The 23,050-nt window shown below is 43.9% G+C and overlaps 2 protein-coding genes across 2 annotated transcripts in view; one reads left to right on the forward strand and one right to left on the reverse strand.

Annotated features, from left to right (window-relative positions):
• jag1b (jagged canonical Notch ligand 1b) overlaps nt 1–559 on the reverse strand; it is a 35,784-nt gene extending 35,225 nt beyond the window's left edge. The window contains exon 1 of the mRNA XM_035401122.1: nt 216–559. Coding sequence (XP_035257013.1) covers nt 216–287 — 72 coding nt within the window. The 5' untranslated portion in view covers nt 288–559. The remainder of the gene's footprint in view (nt 1–215) is intronic.
• A 1,120-nt stretch (nt 560–1,679) lies between these two features.
• LOC118218366 overlaps nt 1,680–23,050 on the forward strand; it is a 122,956-nt gene continuing 101,585 nt past the window's right edge. The window contains exons 1-4 of the mRNA XM_035400974.1: nt 1,680–1,799; nt 20,339–20,520; nt 21,044–21,074; nt 22,587–22,781. Coding sequence (XP_035256865.1) covers nt 1,680–1,799; nt 20,339–20,520; nt 21,044–21,074; nt 22,587–22,781 — 528 coding nt within the window. The remainder of the gene's footprint in view (nt 1,800–20,338; nt 20,521–21,043; nt 21,075–22,586; nt 22,782–23,050) is intronic.

Here is a 23,050-nt window from a genome sequence, read left to right on the forward strand (position 1 = left end):
AAAAGCGAGTACCAAGTGTACACATCCATTGATTAAAACGAGATACATGTTTACAGAAATGTAGATGAGAGCAAAAAAATAGTCAAATGCAACCTGCGCTGCAAATGCATCTAGCTAAACATAGTAAATCGTTCAATAAGAAAAAGCACAATGCAGATAAAGTGCCAAATATCCTTTGTACTATGTTGTCTCCTACAAATAAAGTTTCCACATACCTTTGCTCGTAGGCACAGCAGCAAGGCATGTAAGGAAAACGCAGCAAAAAAAGAACTCCGTCTCCGAGTCATGCCTCCTTCTTTATGATATTGCCGCTCGCTTTGAAACTAAAAGTCTGGCCGACACACGGCTCTAATATTCTCCAATTTGAACATGCACGGTGGAGAACAAAGCTTTGTCAGTAGATCAGATTTCAAATATAAAGCAGCCTGTCTCCCTTCGCGTTTCTACTTTTCTGCGACTATTGCGATTATTGTTCTTAGTCTGTTTCCCCCCACAAATCAGCTGCGAAACAACGCGCACGAGCTGAGAAAGCGCAGTCTGTGAGTGACTGTTCCATCGATACAAGTTCTAGGAGTGGGGGTGGCAAAACTTGGGTCTCTTTAATATTCACGAGAGAGGTCGGCCGACAGTGACTCCACCCTTTCTCTGAGTTATGTCTTCCACAGGGATCGGTCATAAAAGAAATTAACCGCAAGATAATGGTAATGTAAACACCTTGCGGATAATGTGATATATTGTCCCACGATGTAATCACTTTGCACTCCTACTCATGCATGTATTGCGATGTGTGTAGCCTATAAGTCAGTTCTTTCAAAGGAACAACTTGAAGATAAATAATCCATCCAATGGTTTCTACAAAACAAATATAAACTGTGGTTTTATTTAAGTAGCCTATTGACGACATATCAGTGCGCAGTGGGGTAAAATATCTCTACCAGCAGTTTGTAGGACAAACATTCAAACAAACAAACAAACATAGACAGACAGGCGCGCGCGCGCACACACCCACACACACACACACATAGCTGAGCAGGTTGGAGTGGGCTATTCACCAAGATGTGAGAACGGCCTGACATCACAAGGAAGACTCATATCTTATGTGTGGTCTTCTAATGTCTGTTCAGCCTTTGATATGTGCCCTTGAAGAGCCAGGTTGCTTTATGGACTGCGACAAAACTAAAAGAGTATGAGTACAATGTAATTCCGGAACAACCAGTCTAGCCTACACACTAAGGATGGCTCTTCTACCTGCACGGACAGTAGGGTAATAAAAAATTGCAGCTGTAGGCCTATCGGAATTTAATATGTGACGACGAATATGTCAAAAAATCAAACGACGATACCCCCAGTTTTAATGTTTTGCAACGTAATGTTCTGAAATTATACGCATAAGACACATAAGACCTTAGATCAGCATTACCTAAATCATTTTTTAGTTCTAAATAATTTAATTAATGAGTGTTACCAAATATCTGGATGGAAATTAACCTAATTCTGGCTGACCTATAAATTGGACTCCACAAGTGTATCGTGCGTATATGGTTGCGTGTTTTTCAAAAAAATAACTACATTTAAAAACATGATTTTAATAGCGGTACTTCCAGAGAAGTTTTTCTCATGCATTCCTCACGTTGGATATTTCCGAAGTTAACTGAATAGTGTGTCCCTGAGTGGTCACGATGCCGAGAGTGCACCGCGCCCATCATCACATGCCCCCTCGTGGACACGGGGTAACCGCGCCCAGGTTCACTACATCGTGTCAACACTTGTGCACACAACATAAGAAGGACTCCGTCCAGGTAAGCTTTATCATAAAAGCCTCCAACACCCAGTTATGCAGTTACGTAGTGACTCATCAGCAAACAACTGTTTTGCAATATGCCATCAGCCTCAAAAGATTCTGCACCAATCACAACATCTCAGCTGTACTCACCTACCGGTAATACGTACATTACTTTTTTATCCAGCCTCCCACCCCGACCCCCACCCCCCCCCCCCCCCCCCCACCCCCGGCCCACATTCATTGGGGTTGTGGTGCACCACTGGGAGATGTTTGGGGATGTGAGGGGATTTGATGATATGAGGTTTTAGTTGAGGACATTAAGCCAGTGAGTGAGATTATACACAAGTCTCTGATCTAAGAAAGGTTTTCATGACACTGTCAGCCGAGAATTAACCCACTGCTATGAAAGTGGTTATATGCCAAGCAGATTCTGATATAGTAAAACAGTTGGTTGTTCTTGCAATTGGTTTAATCTTTTTTGCCATCAAGAGACGTTTGTGTATTTTGGGAAGTTCTTCGTAATAGGGTTTATTGGCTTTTCCTTTTTTAATATTAGTAGAAATGAGCATCTGTGTGTTTGGGCTGAAGCGTGGTAAACGTCAGACAGATGTCAGTTTCTCTTCTCCATAGAAACAGAAAGAATCTCATACTCCTTAAAGGCCACCGTTTTCACTGTTTACTCCCAAACGAGGAGAGCTTTGAATGTGTTTGAGGAGAAGTCCATCTAATGAAGACTTCTGTTTATTTTAGTTTTTAATGTAATGGGTTTTTAAATGGCCATTTTTTCTCTTTGCTTGTCACTTTACTGTGAATTGCTTTGGGAGGTTGCATTTTGGGAAGGAACGCATTGTAACAACAAAAAAAAAACAGCATTAAATCTTCATCTGGGCAATAGTACCGTGTGCAACAGAAACGTGGCTGAAGTTGCCTTTGTTAATGAGACGCACTTTTTCATATCCTTCTTGGTTTTCTGTGTCTTATGGTGATTATTGTCTTTTAGCACTTGCACTTGCAACAAACTGGCACTGTTTTTCATTTGATATTCATCATGCCTTCTAAATAACAAAGCAATGCATCAGCGTCAATACATTTTTTTCTTCTGGTGTCCTCCTTTTGAAAAACCTTTTCTGGCTGGTCTTCTGTCTGTAGATGGCAGTGGCAGCTGACTGGCTATTGTTAACTGTGCAAAGATGAACACATGCCGTTTTGAACTGAGCACTGACGGGGTCTTACTTTTTCTTTAGAGATTTACTTGTGGATGTGGTTAACAGATTGAATCTTGGTATTTTGTATAGCGACATTAAGCCTTTTCTGACATTTTTTTGTTTTGTTTTTGTTTGTTTTTACAGCTCCATTGCAGTAAATTCACCGTTGGGGAAACTAAAGAGTGTACTATAATCACCAAATCGCTCTTTTGCCCATTAACAGTGAGTCCTGGCTTCTGACCTGCGGGCCTGTATATTTGGGTGTATTTCCTGTATGTGAAAGGCTTTGGGAAGGCCTTTGCCGACTCCTCTGTATAGGGAAACATTCCTTGCCCCTAGCCTTCTCACGTTACTCACTGCATTCAATGTGCACTTTTCTGGTGTAATTGGGGTTAATCGTGGAAGCGTCTTAACTCTTAAGAGCCAAAAGGCAGCGTTCGTACAGTCATACTGTACACTCATCTACATTTTGCTGGTTGAATTCTTCACTGGTTGGGTTGGCGGTTGGGGTTTGGCAGTTGGAGGTTGGGGATTGGGGGTTGGCGGTTAGGGGGTGGGGTATTGACCTGTTCCATGCAGTGCAGAGCTGGAGGTTCCTGTCCCAATTCTGCAGGACTGTAGCCTCTGTTATAGTCACAGCAGTGGCTTTACTGGCAATCAGTTGTCAAGGTCGTAAACTTAACTGTAACCCAAGCTTTTAAACTGATGAGTAGAATAAAACAGAATTGTACTTTTTTGATCCCTGCCAGGGGAAAATGGTTTCAAATGTGTCACAGCTCCTGCCAGATTGGGAAGTGAATCTATCTATCTATCTTTCCTTCTCACAGCAATGTTTATGGACCTTTCTGTGTTTGTTTACGGGTCAGAAGATAGTACTTTGCAATCCAAGCAATTATATTGATCTCAATATATTTTGTATGAAATCGGTGTCTTATTTTGAAGATATTTATTCATGTCTTAGAACATTACAAGATGACTAAATTGTTACTGTTATCATTTCTTTCTCGACACAAATGCAGCACCTGTTGCGGGGAAAGGATGTCGACATCAGCGCAGCTAAAGGTGGAAGGCTGCTTGTCTGGAATGTTTTAGGTGACTCGCTTTGTAAAGAAAGACATCTCCTCCAGCCCTTGCATTGGCATGGCAATAATGATAAATCACATGGAGGGTCCTTTGTTCAAATCAAAGTGGAAGGCATGAATTGACTTCCTAAACTGTGGGGAGGATTTCAGCCTGGGGGGGAAGGCATGAAGATGAGCTATATACCTGCACTTAGTGGGGGGGGGGGGGGGGGGGGGGGGGGTCCAATTTGGGACATCAGATAGGGGGGGCCTCGTCTGTGATTACGGCAGTGATTGACAGATAATGGGTCGGCTGGAGTTTGTGTGTGTGTGTGTGTGTGGGGGGGGGGTGGCTGACTAATGCAAATGCCAGCACTCGTTTGACCACTGCACCTATCCGTCTGTACCCCCCCCCCCCCCCCCCCAACATCTTTTCTTTTCTTTTCTGAGATGTTCAATGCCGTAAGCCAATCCGGTGACTGCAGCCATTGCATCCGCTGGCTTCTCAGTTTGGTGCTATGGCCAGGGGGCGGGGCTTACTCACTCTCACAAAAATGTAGTGGAACAGATTACTGTCTTTAATGAGCAGCCATGCCTCCCCCTGCCTCCAGGTGTGTCTTTATCGTGCTTTTAAACAGGCAGCCCAGGACCCACGTCCTGGCTGGGCACTCTGGGCATGGCTGTAGCCTCTAATCAAAGAGAATGTTACCAGTGGCAGTGCCTCTTTGGGGGTTTCAGTAGTGCTTCTCGACACTCTCCCATTGTTTCGGCAGGACTACTTTTAACGTGATGAGAAGATGTGATGCGAAGCACGCCTCAGGAACAGTGACAGGAAGTGGTTTATCAGTGTTCTTGCTCTGTGGTGTGCGGCAGGTTTGACTCATGAATGTTCTTTCGTCTCTTTTCAGCCAATGGGTTCAGCAGTAGAACAGTTTGGCCCGTAAACAAAAAAAAAAAAAAAAAAAAAATATTTAGAGACCTTGGAGTATAGAGTCACTACCTTTCAGATGGGGCTTGTATTTGATTTATTCCTTCTGTCGGTTCTGTTTAGGCCTTTGGAATTATGCTGTTAGTGTTGGACAGTTCATATCAAACAGTCACGGCTTCATCAGGTCACTGTTGGAATCTGGAATCATTTTCTGTTTGTATTTTTCTGTTTGTATTTTTTAAAATTATGCCCTGACATAATGAATTGGCAACTTTCAGTGATTCGTTTTGGTGTAGTGACTTTATTTCATTATTGAACAAATAACTTCTGCCAATTTTTAAAGAAATACGAGGGACTAGCCTGAGAATTTGTATTCTCAGAAAGAATGGGAAAATAAACATAGGATGTTTTTGGAGAAAGGGGGGTTCAGGGGGTGCAATGTGAGGGAAAATCAGTAATTCATTATCTTCAGGCTTTTCATAGAAACATGGGGACCTCAAAAGCTTAACAAGGTCTCCATTCTTCTTGCTTGGAGCCTCTGTCGAGCCAGAATGGCGTCGACAATAAACACGGGGAAATATGACTTAGTGCATCAATGGCTTCAAACAAAAACACAGGCAGCTGGACCCAAGGAAACATGAATTGGAAAGGGCTGGCAGCTGATGAAAAAAAAACAATTAAAAAAGGGCATTTACAAAGTTAGAACTCTCGGAAGCAATCATGCTTTAATGGTGGTCCAAAAATACACTTCCATTTTGTCTATTAGATATAGCACTGGCTGTGTGAGGGAGGGGTGGGGTGGGTATAGAAGGAGAGGGAGGGAGAGGAGCAAAGAAAAGACAAAAGCAGAGAAAGTGGGACAGGCAGAGAGGGTGAAGAGAAAGCAGGAGAAAAGGAAGTAGAGAGGGAGGGCCGAGGGAAGAGAATTCAGAGAAGGTTCCAGAAGAAGTGAGCTGGGACAGATCCAGGAGGAACGCTTCAAATGAGCAGGCCTGGCCAGCCTTGGATGGCACCGCTCGGGATCCAGTGCAGCCGGCTGTGTCTTCATGGACAGGGAACCTCTCTCCTGAGAGCCAGCCAGCCGACAGAGCCCGGCGCGCTTTCGGCTTGCGCGCGACGTTGCGGTCCGTTGTGTGCCGAGCTGGAGGGTAATGGAGACGTGTACACACTTAGAATGTGTCTGTCAGATCTCTTCCCTCCCCCGGTGTGGTTTTCTGGAGCCGGGCCAGCCTCGGACGAGCAGAGCCCTCAGTCGTCCCTTTGATGAGCGCTCAGAAGAGCAGGCCTTTTTTATTAGACTGAGAACCCCGCTGCGAGGACGAGGACATCTGCTGGCCAGGAGGGCAGCGGCTTCACATTTTATATCCTTTTTCCGTAATTTTTTTTTTTTTTTTTTTTTTGCAGCTGTGAAATATGAATGAAATGACCGAAATACAAATATGCACCTGATAAACAAATGGCTTCTTCTTTTGGAACGGCATATATTTTTTTGGAACAATATATACATTTCAAAAAGTAATGTGTTGGCGGAACTTACCCCACACCTATGCAGGACCATTTTTTTTGCCACTTTTCAGGGTTTCCTAAATAACTACCCACAATGAAAACAGACTTTCAGCTCTTAAATCATGCCCCATCTGACCTCATGTAAACATACTGAATTCTGTTACTGCCTTACATGACCATAGAATAAAGGCCCAGGTTTTTTATGCTGTCTTCCTCATCTTCTACTGCTGCTACTTCTTGACCTTTCTAATTTTCCTTTCAGTAAAATCACCAGAAATACTCAAACATCCCATTTATAAAACTCCCAATTTTTATACAGCGTATAAAATGAAGGCATATTTATGACTGGGAACTGGGAACGCCAAGGAACTGCAAAAGAAATACCCTCACCTGTGAGCCTGTGATCATTTAATTGAGCCACAGGCCGCACACAGAACTACAAGACGCTGAATGCCAATTCACGGAGAGGCATGTCTTTCAGTGATGAGCCTGTGAGGGCACCACTGGGAGGAGCTAATTCAATAGTGGGAGTGGCTAGAGCCTTTTATGCTGCTGTTTCTTGTTTTGGCTCCAGTCCTTTTGGAAGGAGCTGAGGTTAACACTGGACCCCCTGGGCTACCTTAGAGTACTCCTGTATACTGACCATAGTAGACGGCCTTACAAGGGCCTTGCTTCAATCGCTGGGTTACAACAGCATCAGATATTCAGATATGAGCACATGTGGTGCAAGATGGAGACTGTGATTTGGTTGTTAAACATGGTTACAAATGATATAACACACCGAAGGGTTTAATAAAAGCAGACCTGTATCTTCTAGGTGGAAACAGTTTACCAGCGGGCGTCTCTCAGTCTGACGAGCGGTCCGGCGTGGAGCGCTGCAGTCTGCCCTGAAACCCGTGCCACTCTGTTAAGGCCTCTGGCACCCCTTTCACTTTCCCATGGTTATTCAGCAAAAGCATTTCATGGAGGGAGGCCAAAAAAATGTTCACTTGATAAGGAGTGAAGGGGAGGGGCGACTGGGGGGGGGGGGGCGGGAGGTGGGAATCTAACGCTGTGGTCTTTCCCTGGAGATGAGTGACAGGCTATCTGGGAGTGTATGCCCGCTTCGTTAAGATAAGATTTCTCTGCGCTCTCTAGAGCGAACCGCGAAGAATCACATTCATCAAGTCTGTGAGTGCAACAGACCCTGCTGGAGCCTTTGTCTAGAGAGGACAACACTGCTTTAGAGACTACCTCAGCACAGAGAAGCAAATCGCCCAATTAATCAGGGGGATCTAATTGATCTCGCTTGCATCTGATTGGTTGTGCAACCTTGCATTGATGTAAATAAGGACAGAGTTGTCTATTGTCCTACCTGGCTCTGTAAGTAAAATAATACAAAGTGAATTAATAAGCAAGGATACCGGTTCATTTCCTGTGATTACATGGCGAAGGCATAAAGGCTGTTCTCCAGCATGGGGAAGTGTTGCCACATGGCTGTATGTACAATACATATAAACTCAGTACCTTCATTAGGTACACCAGCTTCTAAACGCAAATAGCCTGCTCCTCCAAACAGTGAATCATGTGGCTGCAACTCAATATATAAAGCATGCAGACATGGCGAAGAGGTTTAGTCCTTGTTTGACCAAAAACTAGAATGGGCAAGATGCACAACCTAAGTGACTTTGACCGTGGTATGATTTTTGGTGCCAGACGTGGTGGTTCCAGCATCTCAGAAACAGCTTCCCTCCAGGGATTTTCCCACATTACAGTCTCTAGAGTTTACAGGGAATGATGCAATAAACAACGAAACATCCAGTGAGCAGCAGTGCTGTGGGCAAAACATTTTGTTAATGAGAGAAGTCAGAGGAGAATGGGCAGACTCCTTCAAGCTAACAGAAATGCCACAAATGCTCAAATAACAGCAGTTTACAAGAGTGGAGCGCATCTCTGAACACCCAACAAATCACAACTCGAAGCAGATGGGCTACAGCAGCAGAAGACCACGTCTGGTTCCACTCCTGTCAGCTAAGAACAGGAAGATGAGGCTACAGTGGGCACATGATCACCAAGACTGAGTGACTGAAGATTGTAAATATGTTGCCCAGTCGGATGAAGCTCAATTTCTGCTGCGACATGTAGATTTTAGGGTCAGAATTTGGCATAAACAGCATGAATCCATGGACCCGTCCTGCCTTGTGTCAATGGGGCAGATTGCTGCTGCTGGTGATGTAATGGTGTGGGGAATGTTTTCTTGGCACACATTAGGCCTTTTAATATGAACTAAGCATCCTTTGAAAGCTACAGCATACCTAAGCATTCTTGCTGACCATGTGCATCCCTTTGTGGCCACAGTCTACCTTATTCAAATGGACACTTCTTGCAGGATAATGTGCCATGTTACAATGCATCATCTCAATGGTTCCAGGAAGGTGGCCTGCACAGTCCTCATATCTCAATCCAATAGAGCACCTTTGAGGTGAGGTGGAACCGGAGGTTTGCAGCATTCACTGTGTGGGCGAAAAACCTGCAGGAACTGCATGATGCTGTCTAGCATGGTTTCCAGCACCTTGTTGAATGGATGCCGAGAAGAACATGATTGACACCCCAGAATGCACGCTGGTGTCTGCAGGAACTGTAGTTTTTGGCAACATTCCAAAATCAACAGCCCAGTTTACTGTATATAACACCAGACATAAACAGAAATCAGACTTTAATTTTGTTTCATACCCAACAGATTCTGTGCTGGAGAGGTTAAGTTTGGCACCAAAATGTGTGAATCAGCATTCCACCGAACAAATCTTAATTCTAGCTTCAAAGGACTTTCACACGACTTACAAGGAAAATTAATCCCAGTGTCAAATGAAAGACGCTATGAGCACCAAAGAAAATATACTTATGCTGGCCAAGAGTCAAAATGTCTTACAGCAAATGATGAAGCGTTTTTTTTTTCCTGTGACATTTTGTTGATTGTTTCCAAATGCCCGTCAGGATTCACAAAGCCTCTTTAGAACTTTATTTTTAAAGTAAACCAAATTTGCGTTGCTCATAGCGCACCACATGTGTGAGAGATGAGTATCTCATAGTACCATATCTCAGTGAGTGAATGGTGTGTGGGCCCTGTGATGGATTGGCGACCTGTCCAGGGTGTGTTCAAGCCTGCTTACCAATAGCGTAGCTCTAAATCTGCTTTTTTCACTCTCATGCGTATACGTATATAATTAGCTTTTCTCTGGAAATTTCTCATTCTCTGGTCATTATTTACAGCTAAATCAGTTTAATGCATTTTAGACCCTGAATTTTCAGGAACCCGGTCCAACACTAAGGGCATAGATCTTCAGAATCTTATCTCCATCTGTCATCTTCATGAAACACTCAAATCAACAGGCCAATAAATAAAAATTAAGACTCTAAAAGCAGCCAAGACCCTGTCTGGCACGGTGATTTGTGGCACAAAATACCGTACATTTCCTGAAATGTTTGCAAAGGCAGTCCGGTTGTCGGGGATTACCAGTCAGTGATCACCTCATTGGTCTTAGTGCTGGTGACACGTTCACATAGAGCAAATGTATAGGATTCAAGCAAACAAACTGCATTTGCTCTGAATCAGCAGTGATCTGAAGAACAGCAGACTTATAAGAGAAGGCATACACTCACCGGCCACTTCATTAGGTACTTGCTAGTACCGGGTGTGGTCTTCTGCTGCTGTAGCCCATCTGCTTCAAGGTTCGACATGTTGTGCGTTCAGAGATGCTCTTCTGCATACCTCGGTTGTTACAAGTGGTTATTTGAGTTACTGTTGCCTTTCTATATTTTTCTGATAAAACTTTGTTTTCTTTATTCTCCCAATTTAGAATGGCCAGTTATATGCATAAGCTGGTATTAGTGTACCTGATTTCTGTATTCTGGTGGTGAACATTTTTAGTCATTAAATACTGCAATTCAGTGAAAGAGGAGGGAACACCTATCTTTTAGGGAAAAAAATAATTATTATTTAGTATTACTTGTATATCTCTGAGCGATTCTATTAGAATAAAGCAGTATAATGTTTTTCCTTTTTTCCGTGTACAATACACCTCATTACCCATCTTTTTAAAATTTATACAGCCTTTGTTGCTGATCTTTATCATGGCTAATAAATTTGGGGGCCACTGTATTGTAGTATCTTCCATCTCCAAACGGAGCAGTACAGTTTTAATATAAAATATTTTGTTGCCATTTGCTTCTTCCTACCATGTTCCTACCTTTCATCCAAGAGGAAACACCTCATTACTCAAGATGGGCGGAGGCTTTGATGGAAGTAGGACTTGAAAGTAAAGCATACACAGGGTTTATCACTGGTTAACTAAGGTTAAATGACTTCCGTATGTAACCTTTGGGAAGATGCCGATCAGAAGCTGATTGAAATTTGAGGACTGTTGCTGCCCACCAAGTGTTCTGCCCACCTGAACAAGTTTCGGTCTATTTGTTTGTTAGTGGAAAGCGTGATTCCTTCATCTCGGCCTGTCGTTACTTTTTGTGTTGTCCCTGTAAATGGGAATTAGTGGTCCGGCGCGTATGCTTATCATCCCGAGAGCTTCACTTTGGAACGCAGATCCAAAACCAGCCTTCTGAAAGCTGTTTACTTGGAGCGTTCTTAGAAACAAAAAAAAAGTTTCCTTTTTAAAAAGCAGCATTGGCAGCAAAACATGAGCACGCTGCTCTATAAGGCTAAATTACGTATGCCCCCGAATTAAAATCAAACTGCGGTCATTGTCAGTAGCGGGATCATGCTCATTTCTCAGCAGTCCATCAAACAGAAACAATGCAACTGGAAAAAAGATTGTCCTCGGGCCAAATTCTTTGGTCCAAGTACATTTCTATTACAATGACAGAGGGCTATAGCACTCATTTATAAAGGGGTGTGTTTGCAGAATGCGGCTCATTCTTGTGTTTAATTACTTTCTTCCTTTCCGTCAGCGTCAGATTCTTTTAAATGTTAACTATGGAGTGATGGTTGGGCTCTGGGGGGGTTGGGGCAGGACTGGGTTTGGGTGGAGCTCTTTGCCATCTGTTGGGATTGCTTTTGGTGTCTGTGAGTCTGCATAAACACATTGCTAGTTGATGATGCAGTCCAGCCTGAGTATTTGTAAATGCAAAGAAATGCGGGGCAGCGACGGTGACCGCAGTGATGCGATGTGTGCTGGTGCTGGCCGAGGCTATGCTGGGAACATGGCCGAACGTTTCCTCCGGCCACCTCTCCGCCGTACGGAAAGCACAGCGAGAGAGCTCTGCGGTATCACTGTCTGCAGTGTGTCTGTCGTTTTTCAGATGGAAGCTGTGCAAACGAATAGTTACACAGCTAGCAGTATGCAAGAAGGGGAAAAAACGAAGTTTCGCAGAACTACAGGCAGTAATGGTACACTTTAAGTGAGTGTTTACAACTCTTAAAATGCTGGTGGTGCTACTGTAAAATGGAATGGCGCCCGTATTTTTTAAAAATGTTAAAAAGTTGAGCTGAGTTATAGTCAAATGCAAGTCAAATCCCAGACAGCCTTCTCTGTGTTTCACGTTGATTTGTTTCAAGGACCACACAGAACAGGTCCTCGAAGTTAAGCACTGTTTACTTGAATCTCCTGGGCCTTGTTTAATCCACATACATCATGACATCCTCCTTTTTTACCATTCAAGTAAGCATGAACATAGTAATTATGAACATTGTTACAAACGGGGGTCAGCATATTACAACATCATAAATGTCTATTTAATGTAGAACCTAGGTGTACAAAACAGCCTTAAAAACTGCAATGAGGTAAGAAAACAGACTTACAGAAGTACTTTTGGAACAGTTTAAAACTGAGAAAGTTGCTCCTCAATAAGTTTTTGTGGTTTTGTAACAACTCTGCCATTTGAAGTCTTAAGAGTGAACTTTTGAACCCTACAAGACTGACATTTCAGTCAACCTTTTTTTTCTTGGTTTTCATGTTTGTGATTATGTTATTTGCGACATCATTCTGACTCATAATGTGGTCATCTTCATTGTGTTGAGATGTTCAATTTTTTCCCTTGTTCCTTTTCTATTGGACACAACTGTTCTGTCTGTATCTCTGTCCATCTTATTTCTGCACAGTTTCATTTCAGTCAGTGCAGAAACCTGACGTGGATTCCAGGTTCCTTCATGTCGGTGCTGGCTACTGGCTATGCACTCTATGAACTCTATGCACTGCATGAATAAACAGACTCGCTGGCCAACTTACTGTATAAATTATCACTAGGTTTGAGTTATGTAAACAAGGTTAGCGGTAGGCTATGTGTATACATATATTAAATGAATCACTTTACAAATAAAAAATTAATGCACAGAGCACTCCCAAAAGTCTAATTAGTTTTTAATTAAAACTAAGCAGCATAACACACAGTTAATGCTTTGGGACAAAAGGTCTGACGACACTACCCCAACATGAATTTTTTTCCCCATTATTTATCAAGGGCGAATACAATTGTGATATTCTGTTCATACTTTTTATTCAAAGGTACATTGTTTTTAAAAACATAACTCAAAAAAGTTAATGTAAGAACAGGTCGAATGGCAGACTCCTTCAATTAATAGATGGTTTTGTTGTTAATAGCCAATATATTTGCACATTGAGCTTTAGGAGTGCACATTGAATGGAACAATCAGTGTGACAGCGAATAGAGAAACGCTTAGCTTATGGTGGACGTACCAGACATCCACACATCTTCCTATTTCATGCAAGCATTTTGGAAATGTGTTCAAATTATCATTAAATAGTGTTCTCAATAATGTATTTTTGAATAAGAAGTGATACCGGAGTATCATAATTGCATTATTCATAAATAAACAGGACAAATGAATCATTTTAAGAACTGAAATCGCATAAAGGGTCGTTTCCTGTTTTCCAATCTCCCATTGCGAACAAAACAAAAATTGATTGGCCGTTAGATGATACATGAACCCACAACCATCCGTGGGTCGCACTATTCAAGCTACAAAATGTTTTTGTTTTTTTTGAAGCACACTTTGCTTGTACAGTATTGTAATTTGCGTGACGGAGTGTAGCACAGTGGGTAAGGAACTGGGTTTGTAACCGAAAGGTTGCAGGTTCGATTCCCGGGTAAGGACACTGCCGTTGTACCTTTGAGCAAGGTACTTAACCAGAATTGCTTCAGTATATATCCAGCTGTATAAATGGATACAATGTAAAATGCTATGTAAAAGTTGTGTAAGTCACTCTGGATAAGAACGTCTGCTAAATGCCTGTAATGTAATGTAATGTAATGTGTCTGGGGCAAAAGCTCCCTGGTCCGCCATTGCGTCTGCCAGCACTCCACGGTCTGTGATTGCAACCGCCATCCCAGCCTCACCATTCTCACCACCAAAATCCCTGTTGTCAACAGCCTGTAGCTCCAGAAGATATCTGGATTCTTGGTCAAAGTACTCTTTTTGCTTTTTTCTGTCTCTGTTCCAAAAGCTGCGTTCACTGGGCTTGTCACTGTTGGGAGCTTTAGCAGTCACGGTGTAGCTGGGAACTGTCGTTCTCACACATCAGCTCATCAGTACTTGAGCTGGTGATGCTCCAAATGGCATCCATTTTGTGTATTCCTCAAGTGAGAGGTAGGGCCTTTGCCACCTGCCTCATCCTTTTTCGGCATGAAAGCTGATATGAGAAGATATGAGAACCTCAGGAGTTCCATATCTGGCAAATCGTGATTTCAGATGAGCAAGCACTGCGTAGTTCTAGAGTCAATTTTCATCCATCGAACTTCAATGAACTTAGTATTGACTCTATTCAAGTCTACACCAGCCTTCTGTATGAGTCTGTCTCGAATACTGTGTGCAGTGGCTACTTGGATTGCAATCTTCTGAATGAGTTGCTCTTCTGCACAGTCATAAACCATCTCTGTAATATTTTTTTGACATCTCTGGCCAGAAGAGTTGATCTATTGCTCATTGTGTGCAAATTTATATTCCCAAGTGGCTTTCATGAATGTGATGTAACATGTATTTTCTCACTTTTCCTGGATCGGTGATCCATTCTCCTCTGAAGACGATTTCTTCACTGGCTGATATCTCTTCTCTGAAGTTCCGTCGAGTGGGAGCTTGATTTCTTCTCTGTGGCCAGCCATTCTGTGTTGTTTCCTCTTATGATTTCTCATAGCTTGACCCATGACGCAGGTAATTTAGCATATGCACTAGTGCTTCTGCTTCTTTTTCAGTTTCATCTGAATCTGGTAAGTTATGTATATCTGCTATGTACATGTCCTTTTCCAGTCTGTGTTTCACCTTAACTTCAGACTTTTCAGGTGCATCAGGAGTCTCTGTATTCTTGCTGTAGCACTGCTCAGTGGCTTCTTCGTGATGGCTTCTTGTGGTTTGCGCTCAGATTAAACTGCTTTAGCTTTTGAATAGACAGTATTTCTTTTTGAATTTGTGCATAGCATTGATCAGTTACAGTCATCACATTTGGGACATACGCCACTGGTTTTTAAAATTAGGATTCAAACTGCTCGCCTCTCTTAGATGCACCATAGGGAGGTCAGCACCACAGAACCTGAGCAAAGGGGCTTCTGTAGGCATTGTGTTTGGTTATTGCTCAACTGTGTTTGTCCTCCTGTTGCCACATGCCATCATCCTGAGTTCTCATGGAGGTTCTGAGCGGTGGAACAAATTTGGAATGAACTTAGCCAAGCAAGTGACGTCTCTACGGCATTCAGGAGTTGCCATGTTTATAATTGTCTCGGTTCTGCTCCCATCTGGTCTCAGTCCAAGGAATTTGATTTCCTTATATCCAATTCTGCATTTCTCTTTGTTCAGTTTTAAGTCCTTTGCTCCGGACCTCTCTCGGACTTGCTTCAGCCTGTTCTCATCAAGAGTCAAGTAAGGTCAAGAGGATTCGAGGCAGCAATTGAATTCCAGTTCAAGTCTAAGATCACAATGTCACGTTTTTCAAAGGCTAACACCATACTGACCACGTGAAATGCAAAAGACAGCATTTTTATGCATTAAATGTGTTTCTGATACTGAACCAGACCCATGGCATTTTGTTTCTGGTTAATGAAATTTGTTAGGGGACAGTCAAGCAAGGATGCGTGTCACTTCCAGACGGGATTGGTTGCTAAGCATCGCCTATGAAATGAAATGCACGTGGGCTCGTGAAAATTTGATTGGCAATCACCATCATGGAAAGCATTCAGCACTATGAGTTCCCACCGCTCCTGGCCTCCTCTCACACATCCACGGCCTTCTTTGCAGTTTTTCCCTTCAAAAAGGCTGCCACATCAACTCAGTATAGTCTGCATAGTGATGTCATCATCTGCAGTGCATTGGTTTTCTAATACGGCCTCTGTCTTTTCACCATAAAAATTAATACTGTAAGTAGCATAGAGGAGTGCAAAGCCCGACATTGTTTATATAAGACCTGCGTGTAAGTCTGGTCACTACGCCCACCCACTAAGGTACCGCAACCTACTTTCCATAACCTGAGGGAACGTGAAATCTGATCACAATGTGGACAGTGAGATATGGGACAAGGATGTCTGTTTTTAATGGTAGATGTAAATGCGCCCCCCCCCCCCCCCATGTTCTGATTGGTGCAGTCATCATCAGGTTCCACATTCATTTCCTTTGATCTACTCGTTTTCATTTTTTTTCTAAAGTCTTGCCCTGTTTCACTATTGTGTTTTCAAATATGTAGCAATTATACACTATTGTATTTTCAAACGTGAATCTATTGTGAATTGAAGAATTAAGTAAGAGACAGTCTGCAGCTCCCCTCCCTTGTGAGCAGAACCTGCTGTGGCCAACCATAATGGAGGAGGCTGCTGAAATCTCCACTTTTCTGAGAGGTTTGCTCCTAGGTCCAGAGCTGCAGCAGGTGTGGGACCTTCCATTGTTTAATGTGATAACTGTTTCCATCTTTAATGAACTCAACGCTCCGACACTGCGTGTCCAGGACCACACAGAGCAGAGATGTAAAGTCGAGCAGTCTTTGCTTGAACCTCCTGGGCCTCCTTCTCCACATACATCATACATGCAACGGTGGATTAATCTGACATCGTGACAAGGAGTGTCGTAAGTTCAGACTTCTAAGGTTTCTCTTCTGTTCCATTTCTATAGAGCTCTCTGCTTTCATAACCTCTCTTACGTTTCCAGCGTTTTGAAACCAAGACGCTGATTATGAAAGAAAGGATATCCCCTCATGCTTTGTTTTAAGCGGACATTTAGCGACATTATTATGTTTTGAATAAATATGTAAGTACTGTACTGCATAACTGCATGTAAATACTGTGTAACAGCTATGCAGTGTGGCATTTCTGCACAGATTTTGTGGTTACACAAAGGATTATGGTTTAATTGTGGTTACTGTAGATCTAGGGTTTGGGTGTGGTAAAGGGTTTGACTTCCGTCCGAATGATTGGCTGAGTTTAGTTAGGGTCAGGATGAGGAAGAAAAACGATAATTATTCAGGTAACATGCGCAATTAATTACAAAAACCACAAAGCCCTGTTCTACATTTATTACCGTGTACCTTCCTTGCATGTTAAACGTGTCGCTACACACAGGTTCCTGTATCTTTTGCTCTGCAGTTAGACCAGTATAAGGTCAGCTTCAGATGAAGTGTTAATATGAAGCTCCCGCTGTAAGTGGTTGCAGATGTTTATGGGTTAGGAAAAGCAGACCTCGGAAATCTTGGCCAGACTAAATTCCAGGGAGGAGCACAACCAATAGCTTCAGACACAATAACTCAAAGAGTTGTGCTTTTGTTCGGGTTTACCATTAGCCCACTACGCAGTGGGCCAGTTCTGCTGTTTTATGCTGGACGTGAGTATTGTTGCTGCCAGCTCAATGGCTTTTTGCTGTTGTCATAATGTCAATCCTTCACATTAAAAATAGTGTGTCACTCATTGCCCTTGTGGTGTACACATAGTAGGTGGGAGTGTATGATCGACCATATGTTGCCGTGGCAACAGCACACCTGGGTCACCTGCCCTATCTTTCTCAATAGCAGAGAAAGCTTTCACAATGCTGGAACCAGAAAGTAAATTAATTATATGAAATGCCCAGTTTTTTGAACACAGAAGGATTTTTTAAATAATCCTTAATAATAATAATAATAATAATAATAACAACAACAACAATAATAATAATAATATGGCTACTTTCTGCTATAAGTATTTACAGACTGACTTACTGTATGAATTCACTCTCGACCTTTGACAGTGTTTTAATTTTACCATGGTCATAGTTTATGTAAAAATGAATTGTACCCAGAACTCTTTGGCAAGGGGGGGGGGGGGGGGGCACATGCATTCTTGTTTGTTTTACTGATTTAGAAACTCAAACTGGGTCTGAAGTGGGATGCTAATAATCACACTTTGATCTTTAATCCTTTAGTCACACAAATACAAAGCAATAAGGCATGAAACTACATTCCCCACAAGCCATGCCACTTTGAGAGATTAGATATCAGAGATAACTTTGAAGATGCTCCCGGTGTAGATCATTATAAAATGGTCTCACAGCATTAATTGGGTAAAATTTTCTTCTGGACTAAACAGACCAGGGCTAAAAGACAATAAAACTCTGAAAAGGAAAAGAGAGATTTTGCTATAAAGTCATGCCAACATTAAGAGCACATGATATTAACAAGATGCTAAGACACCACCACAGATAAGATATTCCACTGCATGACTGTAATCAAATCTGACACATAATACCAGCCATAACTGTTATTCAGTTCAGTTTTAGTGTTGTCACTGTTGAGTATGACAGAGATGTGCGTGCAACCTGTGTTTTGACATGAAGGCCTCTGTGTTTTCACGACTGCACTTAATTGTGTTGAAAGGGGGAGGTGTGTCCTGCAAAACTGTTCTGCCAGGCACCTCCCTCAGTTACTGACAGACAAGGGAATGTCACTTTCAGTGCTTACGTGACTGAAACACTTCTGGAATCTGAAAGGCAAAATGAGTAATGGTTTATGATCAATGTCTGATTTGTTTCACTCCTGATATACTTTTTTGATTTGTGTAGAGTGTCAGTAAATATCAGTTTTGGGGAGAAGTTAACCTAGATTAATTACATTTTGCAACAGTATGTTGGTAGTTCAACTACATTCAAATTTAGGTAGCAGTTGTATTCCTTAATTATTTGTCATTTGTTGAAACTACCAACTACTTTTCGTCTTTATATATATATATATTTTTCAAAACCCCTTTAAACAAATCCTGGTTAGTGTGAATTACTCCGCTTCACTATATTTGCCAACCGCCAACTGCCACACATGGCTGGTTCTCCCCACTGAGCTGTACTGTGGTTCTCCCTGTGTGCAAAATGAGGGTATTGCTCACATGCCCATCAGGTCTGGGGAACAGCCTTGGCCCTATTTAATCTGTATGAACTCAACAGAAAAAATAAAATCTTTTCACACGTGAGCTTTGCCAAAAATGCAAACCATTAAGTTTCAACTACAGGTTTTGAATACTTGCAGTTTTGCAAGCTACATTTCTCTTTTGGGTAGCTTGGCTGTAGTTCAACTATTTCAGTGTGAAGTAATTGGTAGTTTGTACAACTACACTTTCCGAGTAGTTTCCCCAACAGTGGTAAATATTGTGTAGAATATAGGTATGTGTGTGGGTGGGGGGGAGCCTGTCCCAGCATGTAGTGGGCGAGAGGCTGGAATACACTCTGAACAAGTTGCCTATCCATCGCAAGACCCACACACCATTCACTCACATACAGTTTGGAGTCTCCAGTTAGCCTACTGCTTGTCCTTGTGGGAGGAAACCAGAGCACCCAGCAGAAACCAACGTGGACATGAAGAGCGCATGCTAGCTCCACACAGAGAGGCCCTTGGTCAGGATTCAAACTCGGTACCTTCTTTGCTAAGAGACAACAGTAATATTCACTGCACCACCTCCATACGGTGATACGATCAGGAAAATGGATGATGACATGGGGCTGGTTTTTTTCAAGATGGTGTTTCAGACCATTCATTTGTGATTAACCACGTCATTTTCACTGTAATTAAATTTGAGACAGAATTTATTTGAAGAAAGTTAGGCTAGGACAGAATTGTTCGATTAGCGTTTGAAAACCCTGAGAAACAGTTACAGAGAGATTCGGTGACCATGGGCGTTTTCCAGTTCTGCCTTGCTTACGATAGAAAGCTAACGCAAGACGTCATTCTGGTCACGAGGCAGTTGCGGCATTGCAAGGCTTATTTCGCCCATCAATAAAACACCATTTAAGGCCGTGGAGTTTTCACATAAACAGTTATTTTAGGAGTGGGAAAGAGGCGGTAAACCTTTTTCACGAGAGACTGTTATTTTGTTTGCCGTTTTACTGCTTGTATGCTCTTATGACGCCATCTTGAGAGTCCCTACTGAAGGGTGGGGGGTGGGGTGGGGTGGGGATGTGAGGTAGCGGGAGGGGGAAGAGGGAGAGTGAGAGGTAGAAGGAGACCAGGAGGAAGAGATGGAGGAAGATGAAAATGAGTATAGAAGAGATGATGGAAGAGGAGAGGACAAAAAAGAAGAGACTGAGTGAGAGGAAAAGAGAGATGGGGAGTAGGAGAGAAAGAGAAAAGGGGGGATGTGGAAATGTGGAGGTGGTTCGCATCGTCGCATGGCTTAAACTGGCATCGAGGTTCAGGGCCTCGTGCTATTGAAGACATCATCCTTAGCATTATTGTCCAACACTCCGAATTTCAAACGAGTTTTTAGGAAAAACCCCAGGTGGACCTGCAGCCCACTATCAGAGAGCCCTCCCAGGGAGGTGAGCCGTGGACAGAGGGCGAAAGTTAGCGGGTTAGCGGCCTTCACTTCAGCGGCGGTGTTTGCTGCGTGAGTAATCCCAGCGGCGCTCTCGTTGCAGGGCGAGCGCTCCGGCTCATGGGAAGCGCTCGGAGGAGCTCTTCTGCGTAACGGGAGAGCGGGGAATCCCGCTCCGGGACGAGGGACGAGGCTCCCGGGACGGGCGCGGGTCGTAACCCGCGTGGCCTCTGCGGCCCCCGGGGCGGGTCAGGTCGGGTTTCGGGTCGAGTGTCGCGAGCCGTGGTGAGTGACACGCAGAGCCTCGGAGCCCCCCGTCGCTTTGACGACCGAAGCTTCGCAGAGTCACGGGACCCGGCAAACAAAAGCAAACGGTGCTGCGGGTGAGTGGGTCGCAGCCCTATTGTGGGGGAAGACCTGGGACTGCTCGTGAGAGAATGGGAGCGCCCCACCTCCCAGACTGCATTATGTGAAGCGATAGCACTTCTATGGCTCACCCTTAATGTACAAATGAGGCAAAATAATGAATAGTATTAGGTCACTTACAATTACTGCATTACCGGAGAATCATGTAGGTTCTTAGAACAGTCTGACGTGCGATGTCACAGGTTCAGTTAAGCAGGTAAAAATCCCATAAGCCCTTTCACGGAAGGCGCAGATGCAACTCGAAGTGCAGATTAAGAGGTGGCAAAAGACGTCTGACCAACCCGGCATGCCACCTTCCCACAATGCATTGGGGATCTAGCGTTTGGGATCTACTCAGTCTGACCGCGCTCGACTCTTTCCCTGCTCTGTACCTGGGTCTCAGGGGGACCGTGCTCTGGTACAGCACCGTGAAAGTGCGCGGGAGTTATTTATTTCGCACCAAATGCTGCAGAATTCCCACACAGATTCCCTGCGTCTCACCTGTGCGCGGCAGTGATCCAGACCTCTCTTTCCCGACCCCGCCTTCTGCTACGTTAGCCCCGCCCCCTCTGTTACCTCCTCCTCTGAGGTGACTCGGGGCTGCTTGGCAGAGGCACGGCGGAGGGGAAAAATAGGTTTTCCCGACAAGGATCTGCCTTGTGTGGGTGGGGAGCGGAGAAAAAGAAAGTATGCTTCACTTTTTCGGAAAGCCTCCAAAACTTGGGCCTGTTCGATCAAAGGGCGGATTGCAATGTAGGCTTCGCTCCCTGCCCTGTGGAAACATGGTTTGCGTGTAATTATGCTATCGTGTCCCAGAAAGGTAACGAACGAACGAGGCAGCGTTCAACAAGGGGCACGCGGAAAAAAAAGCAGATGTTCCGAGCCGCGCGGCGCGAGCTAACCCTAGCGAGACAGGCCGATGCTGCAGTCAGACGGACTAACTTTTCTTTTTATTACGCCCACTTTACCCTGGCCGTCTGATGGAATCTTAAATACCTGTCAAGGTTCTTCGACACTGCAATCTGCTTCTGATTTATTGCATTTTAATCATTCAAATCCAAAATATTGCATTTTTATTGCAGAGTGCACTTGAAACCCCTGGAAAAATATTTTACAAGGCTTTGATCTCTGTGCTAATGCAGTGGAAGCCCGGGGAACTCTGAGGAGCTTTAAGCCGGTCTACCTCTGGGTGGATGAGACCAGTTGCAGCCCATCATAGTGGACCATGAACCGTAGTCATGAACCGTAGTAGATGACGTTGCCGATGCTCACCCCTCCGCTATAGGGCCCAGACTGCGGGGACAGGCTTGGCTTTGTCTCTCATCACAGCGCTAAGCTGTACAATGTTCCTCAAAGCGAATCGTTGCTGTCGGGAAAAAGCCATGTATCTCCACAGAATGGTCACAGTACAGTGCGCTAAACATGCAACACAAATTTAACGACTTTTTTTTGACAGAGTTGTGATTTTATGGAGACTTTGCTCAACGTCTCGCACAAAATGTAGCCAGATTGTAAAATTCCGCAGAAATTTGTTGATTGATAATGAAATCGGAATGTTTTTTCACTTTCTGAAAGATAAGCTTCTTGGCAGGTACATGGTTTTCTCCAGACAGTGACGAAATGTTGAATTTGCACTTGTCCTGAAAGCAAAGACTTTTGAAAGTCTCCGTCTGCTGGCCCCAGCCCACTCACAGAGCTGAGGAGGAGTCATATGGGAGTCATAGCCCTATATAGGGTGTTTTTTAAATGGGTAATGCAGGCAGCCTGCTGTGTGCATTTCCTGTTTTAGCCCATCAAAGGGATCAATGCTCTGAACTGATACTCTGTGGCGCAGAGCAACGCCAGTCTGGGCTCGTCTATCTGCGAGCGGCCATTTTAACAGCTGAGACTCTGCACTTAGCAGACCTGGCCCCCGATAACACCGTGACCCCCGTCACCCCTGTAAGGAAGCCCCGCCCCCGTGCGGTGATGCTGAACAGAGAGGCGCGCCGATCGGGCCGTCCCGGCCCCCGACAGGGGTGCTGAGAGGTGACACGTCCCAGGCCGGGAACCTGTCCCGTCCAAGGCCGCCCTCTAAACGGGACCCCAAAAAGAAGTCGGCGGAATGGAATGGACGGCCAGCAAGGAAGGTGGAATGCTGGGTAGTTTGCGCTGCCTCCGTTGTTATTTCAACGTTAAAGTGTCTTTGGCGGCCGAGTGTTATTTGCACAGCTGATTCCTGTTTTCTGACCAGCGATACATGCCGGGGTTTGTTTTGAGCCATAATGCCATTGTTTGACTTGAAGCTCAGATTTATTTTATTAAGGATATAATGTCAGAGCTAATGTCAGAGCCAGAATAATTCCCTTCTCCTTCTCCCTCTCTCTCTCTCTCTCTCTCTCTCTCTCACACATGCACACACACGCACTCA

Source organism: Anguilla anguilla, chromosome 18 (genome assembly GCF_013347855.1).
Source record: "Anguilla anguilla isolate fAngAng1 chromosome 18, fAngAng1.pri, whole genome shotgun sequence".
NCBI lineage: Eukaryota > Metazoa > Chordata > Actinopteri > Anguilliformes > Anguillidae > Anguilla > Anguilla anguilla.